This window comes from Nerophis ophidion, linkage group LG06, assembly GCF_033978795.1.
Source record: "Nerophis ophidion isolate RoL-2023_Sa linkage group LG06, RoL_Noph_v1.0, whole genome shotgun sequence".
Taxonomy (NCBI): domain Eukaryota; kingdom Metazoa; phylum Chordata; class Actinopteri; order Syngnathiformes; family Syngnathidae; genus Nerophis; species Nerophis ophidion.
The window spans coordinates 66,960,756-66,980,069 of NC_084616.1; the positions used below are offsets into that span (position 1 = coordinate 66,960,756).

General features: G+C 40.7%; 1 protein-coding gene across 1 annotated transcript in view; it reads right to left on the reverse strand.

The window, feature by feature from the left end:
* The window catches only part of ptger2a (prostaglandin E receptor 2a (subtype EP2)), a 42,698-nt gene that overhangs the window by 8,713 nt on the left and 14,671 nt on the right, over positions 1 to 19,314 (reverse strand). Inside the window, exon 2 of the mRNA XM_061904666.1 lies at positions 11,006 to 11,924. Within this exon, the coding sequence (XP_061760650.1) occupies positions 11,006 to 11,827 (822 nt within the window). The 5' untranslated portion in view covers positions 11,828 to 11,924. The remainder of the gene's footprint in view (positions 1 to 11,005; positions 11,925 to 19,314) is intronic.

Below are 19,314 nucleotides of genomic sequence, written 5' to 3' on the forward strand. Positions count from 1 at the left end.
TGGCAGAAATTTTGAAATTTAATATTTATTCGACACATTTTTACATCAAAAACCCTTAGTAAATCAGAGGTTACTCAGAGATAACTTCTGAAAATGACAGGCTTTTAATGGCCAAAGCTATAGACACGTGTGTCCAAGTTAAAGGAAACGGCAGGATAAATGTAAAGGATATTAAATTAGCTTAAATATACCTACAAATGAGGCTTAATGGTGCAATATGTACGTACAACTAGCCTAAATAGCATGTTAGCATTGATTAGCTTGCAGTCATGCACTGACCAAATATGCCCGATTAGCCCTCCAACAAGTCAATAACATACAACAAAGCGCACCTTTGTGCATTCATGCACAGCATTAAACCTTTAGTGGACAAAATGAGACAAAGAAGGAGTGGAAGATTTTACATGTAAACAAACTGTTGCATCACAGTCCACACTGTGGTGAGTTCAAGAACCGCCGAAATTAGTAAGACAAAACGATGTTTACCAAATACTGTCATCAGTGAAGCAAACACACAAACATATTAAACAGTGGGCTTTCTAACAATTGGGACGGTTTGTGTCATGTTTGTTCTCAAATAAAAAACATACTAAAACTAAATTATTTCCCCCCCATCTTTTTCCATTTTTAATCCTTTTTTAAAAATGTTCCATGGAGCCACGAAGGCGGAACTAAATAGACCGCATGCAGCTTGCTGACCCCGGCTTTAGTACATCAAGTCCATATTGAGTTGAGATTAGCATTACTTTTTTAAAGAGACATGCCTCATTAGTGTGGTTCATGGGCTCGAACTGTGCTGTGGGGTCACAATGCTTAAATGATTTATTCCATTTAATCATTTGGGATTTTTTATTTACATTCCGTCTCTCTGTTAAAATAAACTTACATAAACGCATGGCAGTATCAGCTGGATTCATTTTTCTCTAGCTTTTGTTTTTGTTCAAACCGTCATTCCATAAGAAGGAGCAGCCTCAGCAAGAAATGTTAGGAGAACTTTTGAAGAGTCGAATAGTAGACATGAAATAAGGTGACTCATGTTCCAAGCAGTAATACCTTGGCAGTGCCCAAAACCTGTCTGTACAGTTACAAAAAGTTCTATGATGGTGCCTGTAAAGCATGGAGTCTTAAGTGCGGATCTGGGGCCACAAATGGCCTGCAGCTCGTTATTTCTATCGGTCTGCTGAATTTAGAAAAATAGCATTAAATAAGGCATGCATTTACATCACCAAGGACGACTACACACTGACTAGGGGATAGGGCTGTGATTGTACTGATTGGAGTGTCTTTGAAGTTGCTTTAGAACATCTTGAATAACTCACTGACACGGTGACATCATGCATCAGCTTCTGTCAGGACATGTGTCTGCAGACCAGTGGAACATCTGGGGTCCCCTCCAAGGTTTCTGATTGTTATCCCATTGGGTTGAGTTTTTTCTTGCCCTGATGAGGGATCTGAGCCGAGGATGTCGTTGTGGCTTGTACTTACAGTATATAAATAAACACTGATTGGGCGGAATAGCTCGGTTGGCAGAGTGGCCGTGCCAGCAACTTGAGGTTTCCAGGTTCGATTCCCGCTTTTCGCCATTCAAGTCACTGCTGTTGTGTCCTTGGGCAAGGCACTTTATTCGCCGGATCCTAGTGCCACCCACACTGGTTTAAATGTAACTTAGATATTGGGTCCGAATTAAGCCGTAATTCTACATTTCTTTAGCTACCTTCTTAAATAAAGTATTGCAAAATGTTATTTTAATTTGTGAAGCAAATAAACCATCGCTTCTTCATTACATTTGTTGCTTTGTTTTTATTGACCACAATGTAGGTTGCATTCCACGTGTTGAGACTTGCCCACGCGTGATGCTAAGGGTCCTCTTCTTCCTCTTCTGGTGTCCAGTCCCATAATCTAGGTGTGTTAGTCCGACTTTTCAAAAACCGAACACAATCGGATTAAGGGGTTTCTATGGGCTGTAGGATGCTTAGTTAGACTCAAACTATTTGAGAAGTCGGATTAATTTAATGCATGGACACGTACTGACTGAAAAGCTGAAACAAAGCTTCTCGGGTAACGACTCCTTAGCAGTTTGGAAAGGCCTGCGAGAGATCATTAACTACAGGAAACCCACAGACCACCCTACAATTAATAGTAAACTGGCTAAGGATCTGCGGAGCTTCTACTGCAGGTTTTCAAAATCTTCACCCAACCCAACAACATCACTCCAACACTCAGACTCTGCCCTACTTCATCACATCCAACACCCAGACAATTAGCTTCTGTGAAACTCTTGAAGTTTGCAGACAACACCAACTTCATCGGTCTCATACCGTCTGCCTACAGACAGCTGGCTCTCTGGTGCAGTCAGAACCATCTGGACCTGAGCTCACTCCAGACCGCCTCACTATTCTGAAAAGCACAGAGTCTACTGTGGACTCCTTCAGGTTCCTGGGATCCAGAAGTGGACATCCCACATAGACACAATCAGAAAGAAGGCACAGCAGGGGATGTACTTCCTGCGTCACCTCAAGGAGTTCAACCTTCTGTAGGAACTGCTGATCATGTTCTACACCTGTACCATTCAGTCTGTCCTGTGCACCTCGATCCCTGTGTGGTTTGGTTGTGCAACCAAGCTGGACAGACACAGACTGCAACAGACAATTAGGACTGCAGAAAAAAACATTGTTGTCGACCTTTAGTCCGGGGTCAGGAAACGGGCAGGTAGCGTCACTGCAGACCCCACACACCTTGGTCACAAATTACTCAAACTCAACAGTTTCTTCCCCAGGCTATTTTGGCCCTGCGATGAGATGGTGACTTGTCCAGGGTGTACCCCGTCTTCTGAACCGAATGTAGCTGGGATAAGCTCCACCCCCCCGACCTCGAAAGGGACAAGCGGTAGAAAATGGATAGGTGGGTGGCTATTAATCTAATGAACACTGTGAAATAACTCTGGAACTAATCTGTCACTGAATGTACTAACTCATGTTCACGTCATCATGTTTTTTGCTCTTTGCTCTATTCACCACTGCATCTTATTAGCCTTCCACATACTGTATTAGTTATTTAAGCAATTGTTTATCATTTTAGTTCATTTTCGTTTACCAACAATTAAGTTAATTGTTGTTTACCAAGTCAATTTCATTGTGTGTTGAACATACCTGGCCAAAAATCCTGATTCTGATTAATAAGTTAAAAGAAAAATAAATACAGTATGTACAAAACAAAATAAGTAATAACCTTGATTTGAATATTGAAGAAGAGCTTAAAATAGCTTTTTAAAAGTTAGAAGTGTGCCATTTAAATCTATTGACTAAGACTTAGAAAATCTTTATTGTCCCCGAGGGGCAATTTGGTTTGCAGCAGTAGTCATTGAAAACAAGGTTCAATAATAAAAACAAGGTAAAAGGTACAATACAACAATACAATGTATTGTTGCCTATAATTGGCCATTCAAAAATATATTTTTTTATATTTTAGAGTAAAGTTTTTTATAAAAAATTTTAACAATTATATTCGATTTTGACCTACACAGCTCACTTGTTTTGCTTGTTGTGTTTTTGCTTGCATTTTGTCTCTCTCACAGTGTCCATAAAAATTAGATGCACATGCATCGTGGACAATTATACAGATCAGACAATGCCAAATTCCCCAAATAAATTGCGGTCCTGTGGGAAACACCACACGGGCTATATTGAAAAAGTAATGTGATCCTGTGTATGTACCAACAAGTAGTATCATATTGCCGCATCAGAGTTTTTGAGAATTGCCTGATAAATTATGCATTTGTGATATTTATACAATGTTGGCTTTTCTTTTTACAATTCAGCATTTTAAACCAAACTATTTTAATCATCCAAGTGTGATAAGAGAGAGATAATAAACATATTTTTATGTTTCTGCTTCTTTTCCTTTTATAACCTTACTGCAGTTATACGATACGTACTGCATACTGTAATGTAAATACCTTCTCTTAGTTCCAACAAAATGAAGGAACGACTGACAATAAAGTAAATGCTTTGTACCATAAAACAATCCATGGAATGGAACTCACCGGTTTATATTAATTTCATAGACGTTAAAAAGGCGTTTGACAGTGTGGACTGTGAGACACTGTGGAAGCTGATGGCACACTATGGAATTCCACCGAAGCTCATCATCATCATCATCATCATCACCTACCAAGGGATGCGATGTCGTGTCCTACATGACTGATGCCCATTGGAGGCCTTTGAGGTCCTGACTGGGGTGCGTCAAAGATGTCTGCTCTCGCCTTTCCTTTTCCTCCTCTGTATTGACTGGACCATGAACCAAACAACCAAAAACAGCAAAACCGGCATACAGTGGAACCTTACCGAACAACTGGAGGACCTAGACTTTGCAGAAGATCTAGCTCTCCTGGCTCACACTCACCAACAGATGCAGGACAAATCACAAAAACTACAAAGAGCTGCTGCATTTCTTGGGCTTAAGATCAATTCACAAAAAACAAAGGTCATGCGTATCAATAACAAGAACAATACACCAATAACAATGGACCATAATCAATTAGAGGACGTAGTCAGTTTTACATACTTGGGGAGCATAATCAGTGTAGATGGAGGGGCAGATGAAGATGTCAAATCCAGAATAGGGAAAGCAAGAACATCATTCAACATTGCTAAGCAAAATATGGAGAGCAAAAAACATTTCTCTCATAACCAAACTGAAAATATTTAAACTCAAATGTCAAATCCATCCTGCTGTACAGATCAGAAACATGGAAAACCACCATTACTCACTAAACTTCAGACATTCGTAAACCGTTGCCTCCGTCGGGTCCTAGGAGTCTACTGGCCAAACACCATCACCATTGCCAACCTGTGAGAACTCACTGAACAAGAACCAGTGGAATTGCAAATCAGGAGAAGGAAGTGGAGCCGGATAGGCCACACACTCAGAAAACCCAATAAATCAATCACCAAACAGGCACTAACATGGAACCCACAGGGAAAAGAAACAAAGGGAGACCAAGAACAACCTGGAGAAAAAGCACGGAACAGGAGATGAGGGCTGAGGGGCTGTCATGGCAACGACTCGACTGTAGGGCACAAGGATGGAAGGCTTTCGTCGGCGGCCTATGTTTCTCAGGGAATACTAAGGCCTAAGTAAGTAAGTTTGGACCATAAATCATTTCAGGCACGAATGTTACAAATGATAACATCCTGATTTCATTGATTTGGGTTGGGCATAATAACTGATTAATAAACATATGTCCAAAATGGTTGTATTTGTACAATAATTGTATCTTCTGTATGAAACAGCCTTCCGCCCGATTGTAGCTGAGATAGGGAATAAGCGGTAGAAAATGGCTGGATGGATGGATGAAACAGTCTGCTAAATTTGGTACATGAAAATTGATTTGTTTTATTGTGTCAGTATTGTAAATAGTAAAAAACAACATTTGAAAACATTTTCTTTTGTGGAGTATTATGTTTCACAGTTCAGCTAGCTAACTTAGCTGCTGGTCGTTCAGAGTGTTTTGTCAACCTACCTCAACAATTTGAATGAATTGTGGTCGTGAAGAATGCTAAAATAGAGGGGTTCCTTTTTTTTTTGCTAAAGTCTCAAATGTACTCTCGCATCACATAGCTTGCGTCTTGTTTGATTTATAGCTCTGCCATTGCGGGGTAGAGCCAGATATGTAATTCTCTTCCAAAACACTAATGGGCAGTGTCTCCAGAAGGAGCAACCGGAACTGTCGTTGACTAAATATTTACCATCTTGTAAAGAGTGACGAAATCTTTGTCTACACTGGAACTAACATTCAGAATTATCAGTTTACTTTTAATGGACGTTTTTTACTAATGAACCAGAGGAAAACAAGTTCATGAAGATGGACTGTGCAACTTCTGAACGAGTGGCTTCAGAGGACGCTATTATTATTTGCACCGCTTTTCAGTGTTTCGGGACACGGGACTGAGATGACCTTGGAGTGGTTATTCGTGACCATACAGGGTGTCAAACTTGGATCGGATCATTACTGCAAGCGCATGACTCTAGCTTTGACTAAACAATGTGTTTACACAGAATCACAAACGCCACAAACCCATGCAAAAACAAACCGGTTTTAGTTTTTTAGACTCTTATAATTTGTAAAGTATTTCAAAGTCTGAAATGAGCTGGGTTGAAACATTTAGTAGTTGAAACATTGGGGAAGATGTTGTGATCTCTACTTCATTTCAGCCTGGTATATACTCTCACATCACGTAACTTGCGTAAGCATCTTGTTGCAACCTTCCTGTGCAACTCCCCAAAATCCTCAATTTGCATCGGAGTCCCCATAGACCGCAGAGCTGGGATTTGCTGGCTTTCAAAGAGGAAGGCCCAAAGCACAGGAGAGCAGACTTTGGGTTTAAAATACTTAAATTAGCAACAGTGATTAAATATTTACATGAAAACGGATATTGTGTACTTATTATCTCAGTGGACTCTAGAAATATTTACTGAATGTTTTTTTGTTCAACTTGTTGTGTTGTTGTTGCGTCCAGAAGAAAGTCACAAAGTACAACACACTTTTAACTTTTATTGCCAAAAATCAGTAAAATGTGATTATACACAGTAGCATCAGGATTTCGTTAAAATAGCTATTTAACAGTTTTGTTTATTTACAATTACATGATGGCTTTATCTTGTCCCGTGTCCCGAACGACTGAATAGCGTTGCAAATAATAATAGCGTCCTCTGCAGCCACTCGTTCAGAAGTTGCACAGTCCATCTTCATGAACGTGTTTTCATCTGGTTCATAAGTAAAAAACGTCCATTAAAAGTAAACTGATATTTCTGAATGATTAGTTCCAGTGTAGACAAAGATGTTGTCACTCTTTACAAGAAGGTAAATATTTAATCAACGACAGTTCCGGTTGCTCCTTCTGGAGACACTGCCCTTTGGTGTTTTGGAAGAGAATTACACATCTGACTCTACCCCGCCATGGCAGAGCTATAAATCACACAAGATGCAAACTATAAATAAACAAAAATTTTAAATAAGTATTTTAACGACATCCTGGTGTTAATGTGTATAATCACGTTTTACTGATTTTTGGCAATAAAAGTTAAAAGTGTGTTTTACTTTGTGACTTTCTTTTGGACGCAACAACACAACAAGCTGAAAAAAGAGACATTCAGTAAATATTTCTAGAGTTCACCGAGATAATAAAAAGAACACAATATCCATTTTCATGCAAATCCATTTTCTACCGCTCCTTCCCTTTGGGGTCGCTGATGCCTATCTCAGCTACAATCGGGCGGAAGGCGTACACCCTGGACAAGTCGCCAACTCATTGCAGGGCCAACACAGATAGACGGGCAATATTCACACTCACATTCACACACTAGGGCCAATTTAGTGTTGCCAGTCAACCTATCCCCAGGTGCATGTCTTTGGAAGTGGGAGGAAGGAACCCACGCAGTCACAAGGAGGACATGCAAACGCCACACAGAAAGATCCCAAGCCCGGGATTGAACCCAGGACTACTCAGGACCTTCGTATTGTTAGGCAGACGCACTAACTCTTCTTCCACCGTTTTGCCCCAATGTTTAATCACTCTTGCTAATTTAAGTATTTCAAACCCAAAGTCTGCTCTCCTGTGCTTTGAAAGCCAACCAATCACAGCTCTGCGGTCTACGGGGACTCCGATGCAAATTTAGGATTTTTGGGAGTTGCACGGGAGGCTTGCAACAAGGTACGCAAGGGGGAGGGGGCAAGATGCCGATGCTTACCCGAGTTACGTGATGTGAGAGTATACACCAGGCTGGATTGAAGTAGAAATCATAACATCTTCCCTGATATTTAACTACTAAATGTTTCAACCCAGCTCATTTCAGACTTTGAAAGACTTGACAAAATATAAGAGTCTAAAAAGCTATAACCGGTTTGTTTTTGCATGGGTTTGTGACGTTTGTGATTCTGTGTAAACACATCGTGTTGTCTAGGCTAGAGTCCTTCGCTTGCAGAAATGATCCGATCCAAGTTTGACACCCTGGATGGTCACGGATAACCAATCCAAGGTCCTCTCAGCACACTGACTGTAAGGCAGGATTAGAAGAATGCTGATCTCATGTCACTTTTATTGTTTTATTTGGAGGCTACAGCCTGAGTGAGAGAAGTGAGTAAATTACTATCAAAATTATTCAACCAGTCACATCAAATTAATGCAAATTGGGGCTGTCATTTTTCATTTATACTAACAAAATGTTTTTAATTTCGGAATACATAGCCTCCAATTGACTCCTTTGTAAGCAGGCTTTTATTTATGTTATGAGTAAGAATGCATTAAATATATATATTGTCTTCTTGGCTTTCATAATGACTGTGAACAATAATCAAAAATCCCAAAGAGTTCTGTTCCCCTTTCAAAGGACGCCATTATTAATCTAGTACACCTGGCCTCTTTACACCCGAGTTTTGAGTCATAAGCTAGTACTGGTAAATGATTAGTAGCACCCACCAATTCACCTCCCATACAAAAATAGTGTTCAGCGACAAACGTCCAATATACAAATTGACCTAAGTAGGGGTCTTCATGTACAATCAATAATTCCAAAAATGTGGGATAATTTAAACACATTATTATTATTAGCAAACACAAACAGCATCGTTGGTACCTCAACTTACGAGTATTTTAAGATATGCCTCCCCTGCCGCTAGTTGTTGTAGTGATTGTCCCCAGCCCACAGCGAGAGACTGACGCAATCCTGCCCTTCAATCACCCGAACAAAGAAAGTAAGTGCGAAGGAAAGCACCAAGAAGAAGAGGACGACAACACCCATCAAATCAGAAAAACAAAACAATAAAAGCATGACCAACCGTGTAGCTCTGGCAGTTTGCACTACACCAAAGCAGGATTCAACCGCTGCACTTAACAACATCCAAACATTGGACATTTATCCTTGAAAATACGTCCGTTTTTTCTCCCTGTCTGCCATGTTGCCATTTTTAGCGCTTGCATGGCGAGTCCACTGACGGATACAAGTTAGAAATATACACTACTTTGTAATATAAATGGCAACAGCGGAGGACGCATGTGCATGTACGAGGTAGTCTGACCACAAAAATAGGATAAGGAATAATAAGGAACTTATTGACTACAACCTCGGACTACAATGGTAGACTCGTGCAAGGATCTACCGGTAAATGCAAAGAAAAATCTACCTCCAAATGTTAGGCCAGCTGAGACCCAGTCCTTAGACCAGTGGTTCTTAACCTTGTTGGAGGTACCGAACCCCACCAGTTTCATAAGCACATTTTTAGTGAAAAATAAATAAATAATAAATTCAAATTCAAGACAAAGTTATATGTATTTGGTAACACTTTAGTATGGGGAACATATTCTAAGTAACAAAGACTTAATTTAAAAGGGTTAGGGTTAGGGCCAGGGTTAGAGGGTTAGGGTTATAACAAGGCCATGCCTAATAAGGCATTAATAAGTACTTAATAATGACGAGTTAAGAGCCAATATGTTACTAATTTGCATGTTAATAAGGAACTAATTAATGGTGAATATGTTCCCCATACTTAAAGGCCTACTGAAATGAGATTTTCTTATTCAAACGGGGATAGCAGGTCCATTCTATGTTTCATACTTGATCATTTTGCGATATTGCCATATTTTTGCTGAAAGGATTTAGTAGAGAACATCCACGATAAAGTTCGCAACTTTTGGTCGCTAACAGAAAAGCCCTGCCTTTACCGGAAGTCGCAGACGATGACGTCACATGTTGATAGCTTCTCACATCTTCACATTGTTTTTAATGGGAGCCTCCAACAAAAACAGCTATTTGGACCGAGAAAACGTCAATTTCCCCATTAATTTGAGCGAGGATGAAAGATTCGTGTTTGAGGATATTGATAGCGACGGACTAGAAAAAAAAATATGTGATTGCATTGGGACAAATTCAGATGTTTTTAGACACATTTACTAGGATAATTCTAAGAAATCCCTTATCTTACTAATGTGTTGCTAGTGTTTTAGTGAGTTTAACAGTACCTGATAGTCGGAGGGGTGTGTCCACGGGTGTCTTGACGCCAATGTCTCAGGGGAGTCGACGGCAGCTTTATGAACGGCACAAGCTTTGCTGATCTCCGGCAAGAAGCAACTTTTTACCACAATTTTCTCACCGAAACCTGCTGGTTGACATTCGGTCGAGATCCATGTAAAGTTTCACCTCCGGGAATTTTAAACAAGGAATCACTGTGTGTTTGTGTGGCTAAAGGCTAAAGCTTCCCAACTCCATCTTTCTACTTTGACTTCTCCAAAATGAGTTTAAAAAATTGCAAAAGATTCAGCAACACGGATCTCCAAAATACTGTGTAATTATGCCGTTAAAGCAGACGACTTTTAGCTGTGTGTGTGTGCAACGCTCATATTTCCTAACAGTCTGTGACGTCACGCGTCCACGTCATCATTACGCGACGTTTTCAAGAAGAAACTCCCGGGAAATTTAAAATTGCAATTTAGTAAACTAAAAAGGCCATATCGGCATGTGTTGCAATGTTAATATTTCATCATTGATATATAAACTATCAGACTGCGTGGTGGGTAGTAGTGGGTTTCAGTAGGCCTTTAAATGTTACCATGTTTTTTTAGGGGTGCACAAAATGAACCGTGCATGAACATCACCTTGTTCAAAGAACAAAACCAACACAGTGCATAAACTCGCAACAAATTACACACCTGCAAATCAGTGTGACTTCTGCTGTTGCCGTATCCGTAATACGCCGATAGGGAGAAGTTTCTATTTACACGATGAGTCGGGTGTGTTTTGACCTCCGCCGAATCCCTGAGGCCGACTCACCGAACCCCTAGGGTTCGATCGAACCCAGGTTAAGAACCACTGCCTTAGACAGAACACAGTGGAAAAAACGTGTTCTGAGGACGTAACAACCTGGTCTAAGGTAATATCTGTTGTAATCACGAATCTTGCATTCAGTTATTCTGATCACGTGAAAGCCCCCCCAAAAAATGTTTGTTCTTACCACTAGGGGCACTGTGCAGATGATGAAGATGATGGTCATGATGACCAGTAGGATGAGATGCTCCACCTCTTCAGCCAAAGACATGAGCTTACGCTCACCGTTTGGGCGCACGTTGGCCATGATGGAGCCTCGGTTGATCCTGCGGCGCTGGTACATGCGCAGCAGTTGGTACACCACAAAGGCGTTGCATGCCACTATCGCCAGCACCAGAACCAACATCATGGTGGCGTACAGGTTGGCGTACACCCTGTCCTCGGTCCTCTCCGGGTTCATGTCAATGAAGCACCAAGTGCCGGGACAATATTGTACGTATGTACCAAAACCCACAAAAGGAAAGAGACAGAATAGAAAGCAGAGGAAAAAGACGGCCGGTATGGTGATGTAGGCACATTTCTTAGTGACGTGCCGGCTATAAAGGTAGGGGTAGCCGATGGCCAAGCACCTTTCCAGAGCCATGGTGAAGAGCAGTGACATGGTGGCCAAGCTGAAGAAGGTCATGCTGAATCCGAAGTAGGAGCAGACGCCGTGAGTACCTGGCGACATTCCCTCCAAGGTGATGTTGCTGGAGTACGACAGCTGGACAAGTGGACTGATCAGACATGTCCCACCCAAGTCCGTCAGCACGAGTGAGGTGATGAGGACATGGAACAGCGCGCGTCCCCGACTGCCTGGGGTCTTCATGTCGCGCCGTCGACGAATCTCCAGGATCACCAGGGCGGCTACGTTGCCAAGGATGCCGGCGCCAAACATGATGGCGCTGATCACGGGGCTTTCCCAGGGGTCGATGTAGCGTTTGCTGTGGCACGGGTCCTGTATCTCCATCACACTTTTGGACCGTGCCAAGATCACCCCGATATATGACTTCACCTTCCCAGAATGGCATCAAAAAGATGCCACAAAGCTGTCAGCAGCCAAAGTCCTGTTTCAACACAAATATGACACAATATATGACATCTGATATTACAGTATATTATTCTGATACTAAGCATTTGAAGATTACCGATATTAATGATAAACCTGATTGTTAGTATTACTGTTTTAAATCAAAAGGATTTTAAAACTGCACTTCAATAAACTCACAGACCAGTGATACCACTAATTTACTAGAGAAGCAAGCAAGCACGCTAATTGCTCATTATTATAAAGGCCTACTGAAACCCACTACTACCCACCACGCAGTCTGATAGTTTATATATCAATGATGAAATATTAACATTGCAACACATGCCAATACGGCCTTTTTAGTTTACTAAATTGCAATTTTAAATTTCCCGCGAGTTTCTTGTTGAAAACGTCGCGGAATGATGACGTATACACAGACTGTAAAGAAATATTAGCGCTGCACCAAACGCGGCTAAAAGTCGTTTCTGTTCATGGCGTAATTACACAGTATTTTGAAATCTGTGTTGCTGAATCTTTTGCAATTTGTTCATTTAATAATGGAGACTATAAAGACCAATGCTGTTGGTGGAAAGCGTTGGATTGCAGCTGTCTTTAGCACCGAGACACAGCCGGTGTTTCTTTGTTTGTTGTGAAGCTTTAACACAGAGCGGTCAAGCAAACATGTTTTCTATACATCAACCAGCATGTTTTTGGATGGGGAAATTGTGATATATATCTTACAGGAGAAATCATTGGATTATTCGTCATCCTGCAGCAGCTGTTTGAAAGGATGACGGCTCCTCGGCTTCTCTCTGAGACACTTCGTGTTCACCGCAGCCATCCGACCTCGAGGTATGTCTTTACAATCTTTAAAATCTCACTAAAACACTATTAAAACAATAAGCAGATAAGGGATCTTCCAGAATTATCCTAGTAAATGTGTCTAATTACATCTGAAACGCTCGCACTGCCGCCGCCCGGAGCCGTCGCTTTTTTTTTTTTTTCTAGTCCTTCACTATCAATATCTTAATTCATGATCTTTCATCCTCGCTAAAATTAATGGGAAAATTGTTGCTTTCTCGATCCGAATTGCTCTTACTGCTGGTGGCTCCCATTAAACACAATGTGAATATGTGTGGACCCATGCAACTCGTGACGTCCCGCGCACATACTTCCGGTAAAGGCAGGGCTTTTCTATTAGCGACCAAAAGTTGCGAACTTTATCGTCAATGTTCTCTACTAAATCCTTTCAGCAAAAATATGGCAATATCGCAAAATGATCAAGTATGACACAAAGAATGGACCTGCTATTCCCGTTTGAATAAGAAAATCTAATTTCAGTAGGCCTTTAAATGCTAACATGAATACAAGCGACATTAACGTCTTTCCCCGTTACAAACATCATACTCCAAACTAAACTTGTTTAAAGACATTTTTGTTAGAACAAATAACCTAATTTTTTGTGCACATTGAACCTACGGGCTGTGTTCTCTTAGAACAGAAAAGTCCAGAATGATGTGAAGATCTATATATGTCGACAACACGAAGTGAACCCACGTAACTTCACATAAACTGGACGTGCAACTCTCTTTTTGTCTTTACCATTAAAATACACTATAAACAGGGGCGTCAAAGTCATTTTAGTTCAGGAGCCGCAACGAGGAAAATTTAAACGGTGCAGTTTACAAAACCTAACAAAGGACACAATGAACTTAGGACTCCTTCTCAGTGTATCTATAAAGCCATGCAACTTTAAGTCACCGCCTATTTGGGATTGAACAAAATACTAAATAGATAATAAAAATTCTTCTAGGGGACAGGCGCTGGTTTGGCAGCATAATCGGACCCCAAAGCAGAGACAGGCAACAGTCAAAACAAAATGATTTATTAACAAAAGGGAGAACACAAGTGTGAAAAAAGTCTGTTCTAAAGATTGACAAAAAGCGAAGGCAACATAAGGTTGCCGAGAGTAAATACAAAACCCAAAACCAGTTAAGTTGGCCCCTTGTGTAAAACGTTAATAAATAAAAAATACAATGATTTGCAAATCCTTTTCAACTTATATTTAATTGAATGATTGCAAAGACAAGATACTTAACGTTCGAACTGGAAAACGTTGTTATTTTTTGCAAATATTTGCTAATTTGGTATTTGATGCCTGCAACATGTTACAAAAAAGCTGGCACAGGTGTTAAAAAGACTGAAAAAGATGAATAATGCTCATCAAACACTTATTTGGAACATCCCAAAGGTGAACAGGCTGATTGGGAACAGGTGGGTGCCATGATTGGGTACTAAAGCAGCTTCCATGAAATGCTCAGTCCTTCAAAAACAAGGATGGGGCGAAGGTCACCACTCTGTGAACAAATGCGAAATGGTCGAACATTTCTCAACCAGTTATTGCAAGGAATTGAGGAATTTCACCATTTAAGGTCCATAATATCCTCAAAAGGTTCAGAGAATCTGGAGAAATCACTGAATGTAAGCGACAAGGCTGTGATCTTTGACCCCTCAGGTGGTACTGCATCAAAAAACGATATCAGTGTGTGTATGCAAAGCGGAAGCCATTTATCAACAACACCCAGAAACCCCGCCGGCTTTGCTGGGACCGACATGGAGTGATGCAAAGTGGAAAACTGTTCTGTGGTTTGACGAGTCCACATTTCAAATTGTTTTTTTTAGAAACTTTGGACATTGTGTCCTCTGGACCATAGAGGAAAATAAACATCCGGACTGTTAATAGGCGCAAAGTTCAAAAGATAGCATCTGTGATGGTATGAGGGTGTATTACTGCCCAAGGCATGGGTAACTTACACGTCTATGAAAGCACCAATCATGCTGAAAGGTACATACACGTTTTGGAGCAACATATGTTGCCATTCAAGCAACGTCATTTTCATGACTTATTTCAGCTAGACAATGCCACGTCACATTCTGCACATGTTACAACAGCGTGGCTTCTTAGTAAAAGAGAGCGGGCACTAGACTCGCCTGCTTGTAGTCCAGACATGTCTCAGATTAAAAATGTGTGGCGTAAATTACGACAACGGAGACCCCGGACTGTTGAACAACTAAAGCTGTACATCAAGCAAGAATGGGAAATAATTCCACCTGAAAAGCTTCAAAAATTGGTCTCCTCGGTTCCCAAACGTTTACTGAGTGTTTTTAAAAGGAATGACCATGTAACACAGTCGTAAAAATGCCCCTATGTTAACATTTTTGCAATGTGTTGCTGCCATTAAATTCTAAATTAAAGATTATTTTAAAAAAACAATCATGTTTTTCAGTTACAAAATGAAATATCTTGTCTTTGCAGTCTATTCAATTGTATATGAGTTGAAAAGGATTTGCAGATCATTGTATTCTGTTTTTATTAACCAATAACACGACGTACCAACTTCACTGGTTTTGAGTTTCGTACGTTTGAGAAAAACAAGATAGGACTAAGCCACTGAAAAAAAAAAGCTGGTAAAAGTAAAACTCACTTGACAGGACAGGCAGAAAAAAAAAGTCAACACAGGCTAGGGAACCAGAGCGGGCATAGACTACAGAAACTTGAACAGACATTGCAGAGGGACAATCCAGTGACCAGGTTCGAAACTGGAGTGCTTACAAAGGCCTGATTGCAGAGCGCAATCAGGTGTGGGATAGTAGCTCTTCCCCAGGAAACACCAAATATGGGCTCTGCAGCAGAAGATTTGTTAGGAGCAGGTCTGGTATGGCATGTTGAGTACAGAAGCATCAGATTAGGCATCAATAGGGGTGTAAGGGTACACAAAAAATTTCGGTTTGGTACATACCTCGGTTTAGAGGTCACGGTTTTGGTTCATTTTCGGTACAGTAAGAAAACAACAACAACATATAATGTTTTTGGTTACTTATTTACCAAATTTGTAAACAATGGCTTTATCCTTTTAACATTGGGAACACTATAATAATTCTGCCCACGTTAATCCACATTAAACTGCCTCAAATTTTTGCTCAGAAGAAATAAAATGACAAAACTTTTCTTCGACCTATAAAAACTGCAACATTAAACAGTTTCAAGTCAACTCATCATGCTTAATTTATTAAAGCATTTGGGAAGCCAGCAGTTGATTTTTATTATATAAATGTTATATTTGATAGCAGGGACCCTGCCATTCAAAGCTTTTCTGTCTGTAAAACACACACACACACACACACACACACACACACGCACACACCGCACTAAAAGCTAATTAGCCTTCACCTCAAGCCAGAACTGCGAGCGAGCTGAGCTGCAGTTTAAGTTTCTAGAAGGTCAACGGCCTCATAGTGATGTTAGTAGTAGTTGACTGGGCGGTGTTTATTATCATTTGGGGACAGTAAGCTGCCTTATGCTCACCTGCTAAACACCTATCTGCTGGATGCTGAAGCATTGACTACATGCGCTCTGAATACTCACTGCTGATTGGTTGTTACCGCTCTGAATACGGACTGCTGATTGGCTGTTACCGCTATATATGTAACCAATCAGATGGTTGTGTGGGCGGGACAATGCTGGGTGCTGAGACAGAGGCAGGAGAAGCAAAGCAGCTTGTTAAGACGTTAGGTTAGAAACTTGTTCGGTACACCCCCGTACCAAAACGGTTTAATACACGTACCGTTACACCCCTAGGTATCAAATATGTTGCGGCCATCCATTTGTCGTTTGGAATAGAAACATTTTTTGACATAAAAATATTTTCTGCCCGTAATAATTTGGTTTGATAAAAAAAAGAAAAAAAACATTAATCGGAAAATGGATTGTTATTCATTATCCGAATGCATTAATGTGTTTGAATATAAAAATAAAAACAATTAAAACAGCGAGTGGAAAACACTTTTCTCTATTTCCCGTTCAATGTTTGGAGATATGATAGATTGCACATGCGCTTTGTATCTTTTCCGTATCTTCGCATGTGAGTGACCCGGAACAGCGACAACGGAAAAAGATTGACGTTTGCCTGTTTGATAGAGAACCAATAAAATGTGTCACTTAGTTTCCATGTTTCTGGCCATTAAAAAATAGAAGGGAACTTTTGACTGCGACACTGTTCTTTGTCTCCTTCTGTTGTTCTGTGTCACACACAGACGCGGATCCTTAAAAGACACACTGCATATGTGCAATTCGCAGGCATAGGAAAAAAATGTTTTCACTCGTTTGAATTTCCATTTTCGATTTTCAAAGGATGCCACTCGAACGCCTCCCGAGGGAGGTGTTTAGGGCATGTCCTACCGGTAGGAGGCCACGGGGAAGACCCAGGACACGTTGGGAAGACTATGTCTCCCGGCTGGCCTGGGAACGCCTCGGGATCCCCCGGGAAGAGCTAGACGAAGTGGCTGGGGAGAGGGAAGTCTGGGCTTCCCTGCTTAGGCTGCTGCCCCCGCGACCCGACCTCGGATAAGGGGATGGATATTTGGATGGATTTTCAAAGGAATAGTGGATAACCCTCCATTTTTTGTTTTTTTATTATCAAACCAAAAAACGGGTTAAGTTTATTTTAATGTTTGATTATTTTTCTACTCCAAAGTCCTTTAAGAGCAATGAGGATGCCAAAGCACAATGTGTTCGAAGCAGGGGACGTAACGTTTTACTTGGGTCGAGGTGGCGTAGCCGCAACCCTTCAGTTCCGCTTTACTGTGTACCTCTTGCTTGGCCTCACTATGAACTGTTTGCTTGCTTAACAGAATTTCTATTGCGACATCCAGTGGATTAATTTTGAACAGCATTTTCTTTCTTCAAAATTGCATCTCCATTTTAATACTTAGCAAAATCATCTTATGGAGCCTATATTTTACACTCCTGCTTTAAAACCTTTACAAAGTAACATGATATATTTAATCACATAAATAACATAATAACACATGTCTTCTGCCATATTGTGTGTCTATCTATTTTTTAATAAAACTTGATTTCTGTATGTGTATATAAGTGATTTTTAAGCATATTTAACACAACAATACCGTTAAATAATAATAACCCTGATTATTTTGGTCACATGTGATGAAATATCCGTATCATTATCCCCCTTACTAAAACTCATACTGATACTTATTATGCTACTCACACTGATACTCATAATGTCCAGACTTGTTACGACTTGCACTTTTACCAAACTTGAATAGCTGCAAACTGTGTACTGTGCACTTCACAGATAACAAAATCCTTCCTGTATTTCTATTTCTTTAGGATAGGATAGTATAGGATAGGATATATCTTTATTGTCATTTCACAAGTACAACGAAATTTAATATTCGGCACAGTCTCGCTAAGAGCAGGCATACGTTACAGGGGGGACAAGACGAGACCGCCAACGAATCAGCCACTTACGGCGCTCCTTAAAAAGGTGAGAAAAGGGTGACATTGGGAGAGGGGGGGAGTAAAAAAAAATATCAGTCTAAGGCTAGACCCTCAGTAGGGGTCCAGACTGAGTCCAAGGAAAAAACCTCACATAGCATGGCACACATGAAACATGGTACGTACTGTATATCACACCAACTTGCAACAGAGGGAGGGGTAGGTTTGAGGAGACACCGCTGCCGCTATATAGCGCTGCTCAGCCATCCACAGCCCCAAAGGAATTAAGCGGTGGTGAAGGCGTTGATTCGAGGGTGGGGGTCGTGTGTGGATATATACCCAATTAACTTGGGAGAGATGATGAAATGTTTTTATATGGACTGAGGCCGATCTCAAAGTTCGACCACAGGTGTTGTTGACAAAAAGGAAGGTCAAAGGCGTCCATCTTTGAGGAGTTAAGGGTTTCTCTATGTAGGGTCTCACGAACGCGAAACCATAGCAGACTAATGGAATTGCTCCTCCACAGTAACATTGTAAAGCAATATAAATAAACAATAACGATGATAAGAGAAGTGTGGCTTAGTCATTGAGGAAGTAGATAATATAGGAAAAAAAGGAAACTGACACTTCACCTTTGCTCCTGATGGGTTGTGGTTAGTGCCTTGCATGGCAGCTCCCGCCATCAATGTGTGCATGGGTGAATGTGGAAGTAGTGTCAAAGCGCTTTGAGTACGTTGAAGGTAGGAAAGCGCTATACAAGTATAACCCATTTACCAATTACATCACACTTGCACTAAATACATTACACAGGCTGTAGATTCTACACAGTGTAAAAACGAAAAGTCACGGTGTAAAAAAGTTTCTGAAAACTATTATATTGGCTGCATGCTGATAAGCTCAGCAGATGGTAAACCACGACCTCACTATCTCTGATTTTGAAGGCAATAGAACCTTGCGGGAACAGACCCAGCTGCCTCATATCCTCATATCACCCACCTATACTAATCACGTACCTCTGGTAGGGTTGGGAGAAATAGCCTTTTTTTAATATCTCAATATTTTTATGCCATGTCACGATGTACGATATATATCTCGATATTTTGCCTTAGCCTTGAATGATCACTTG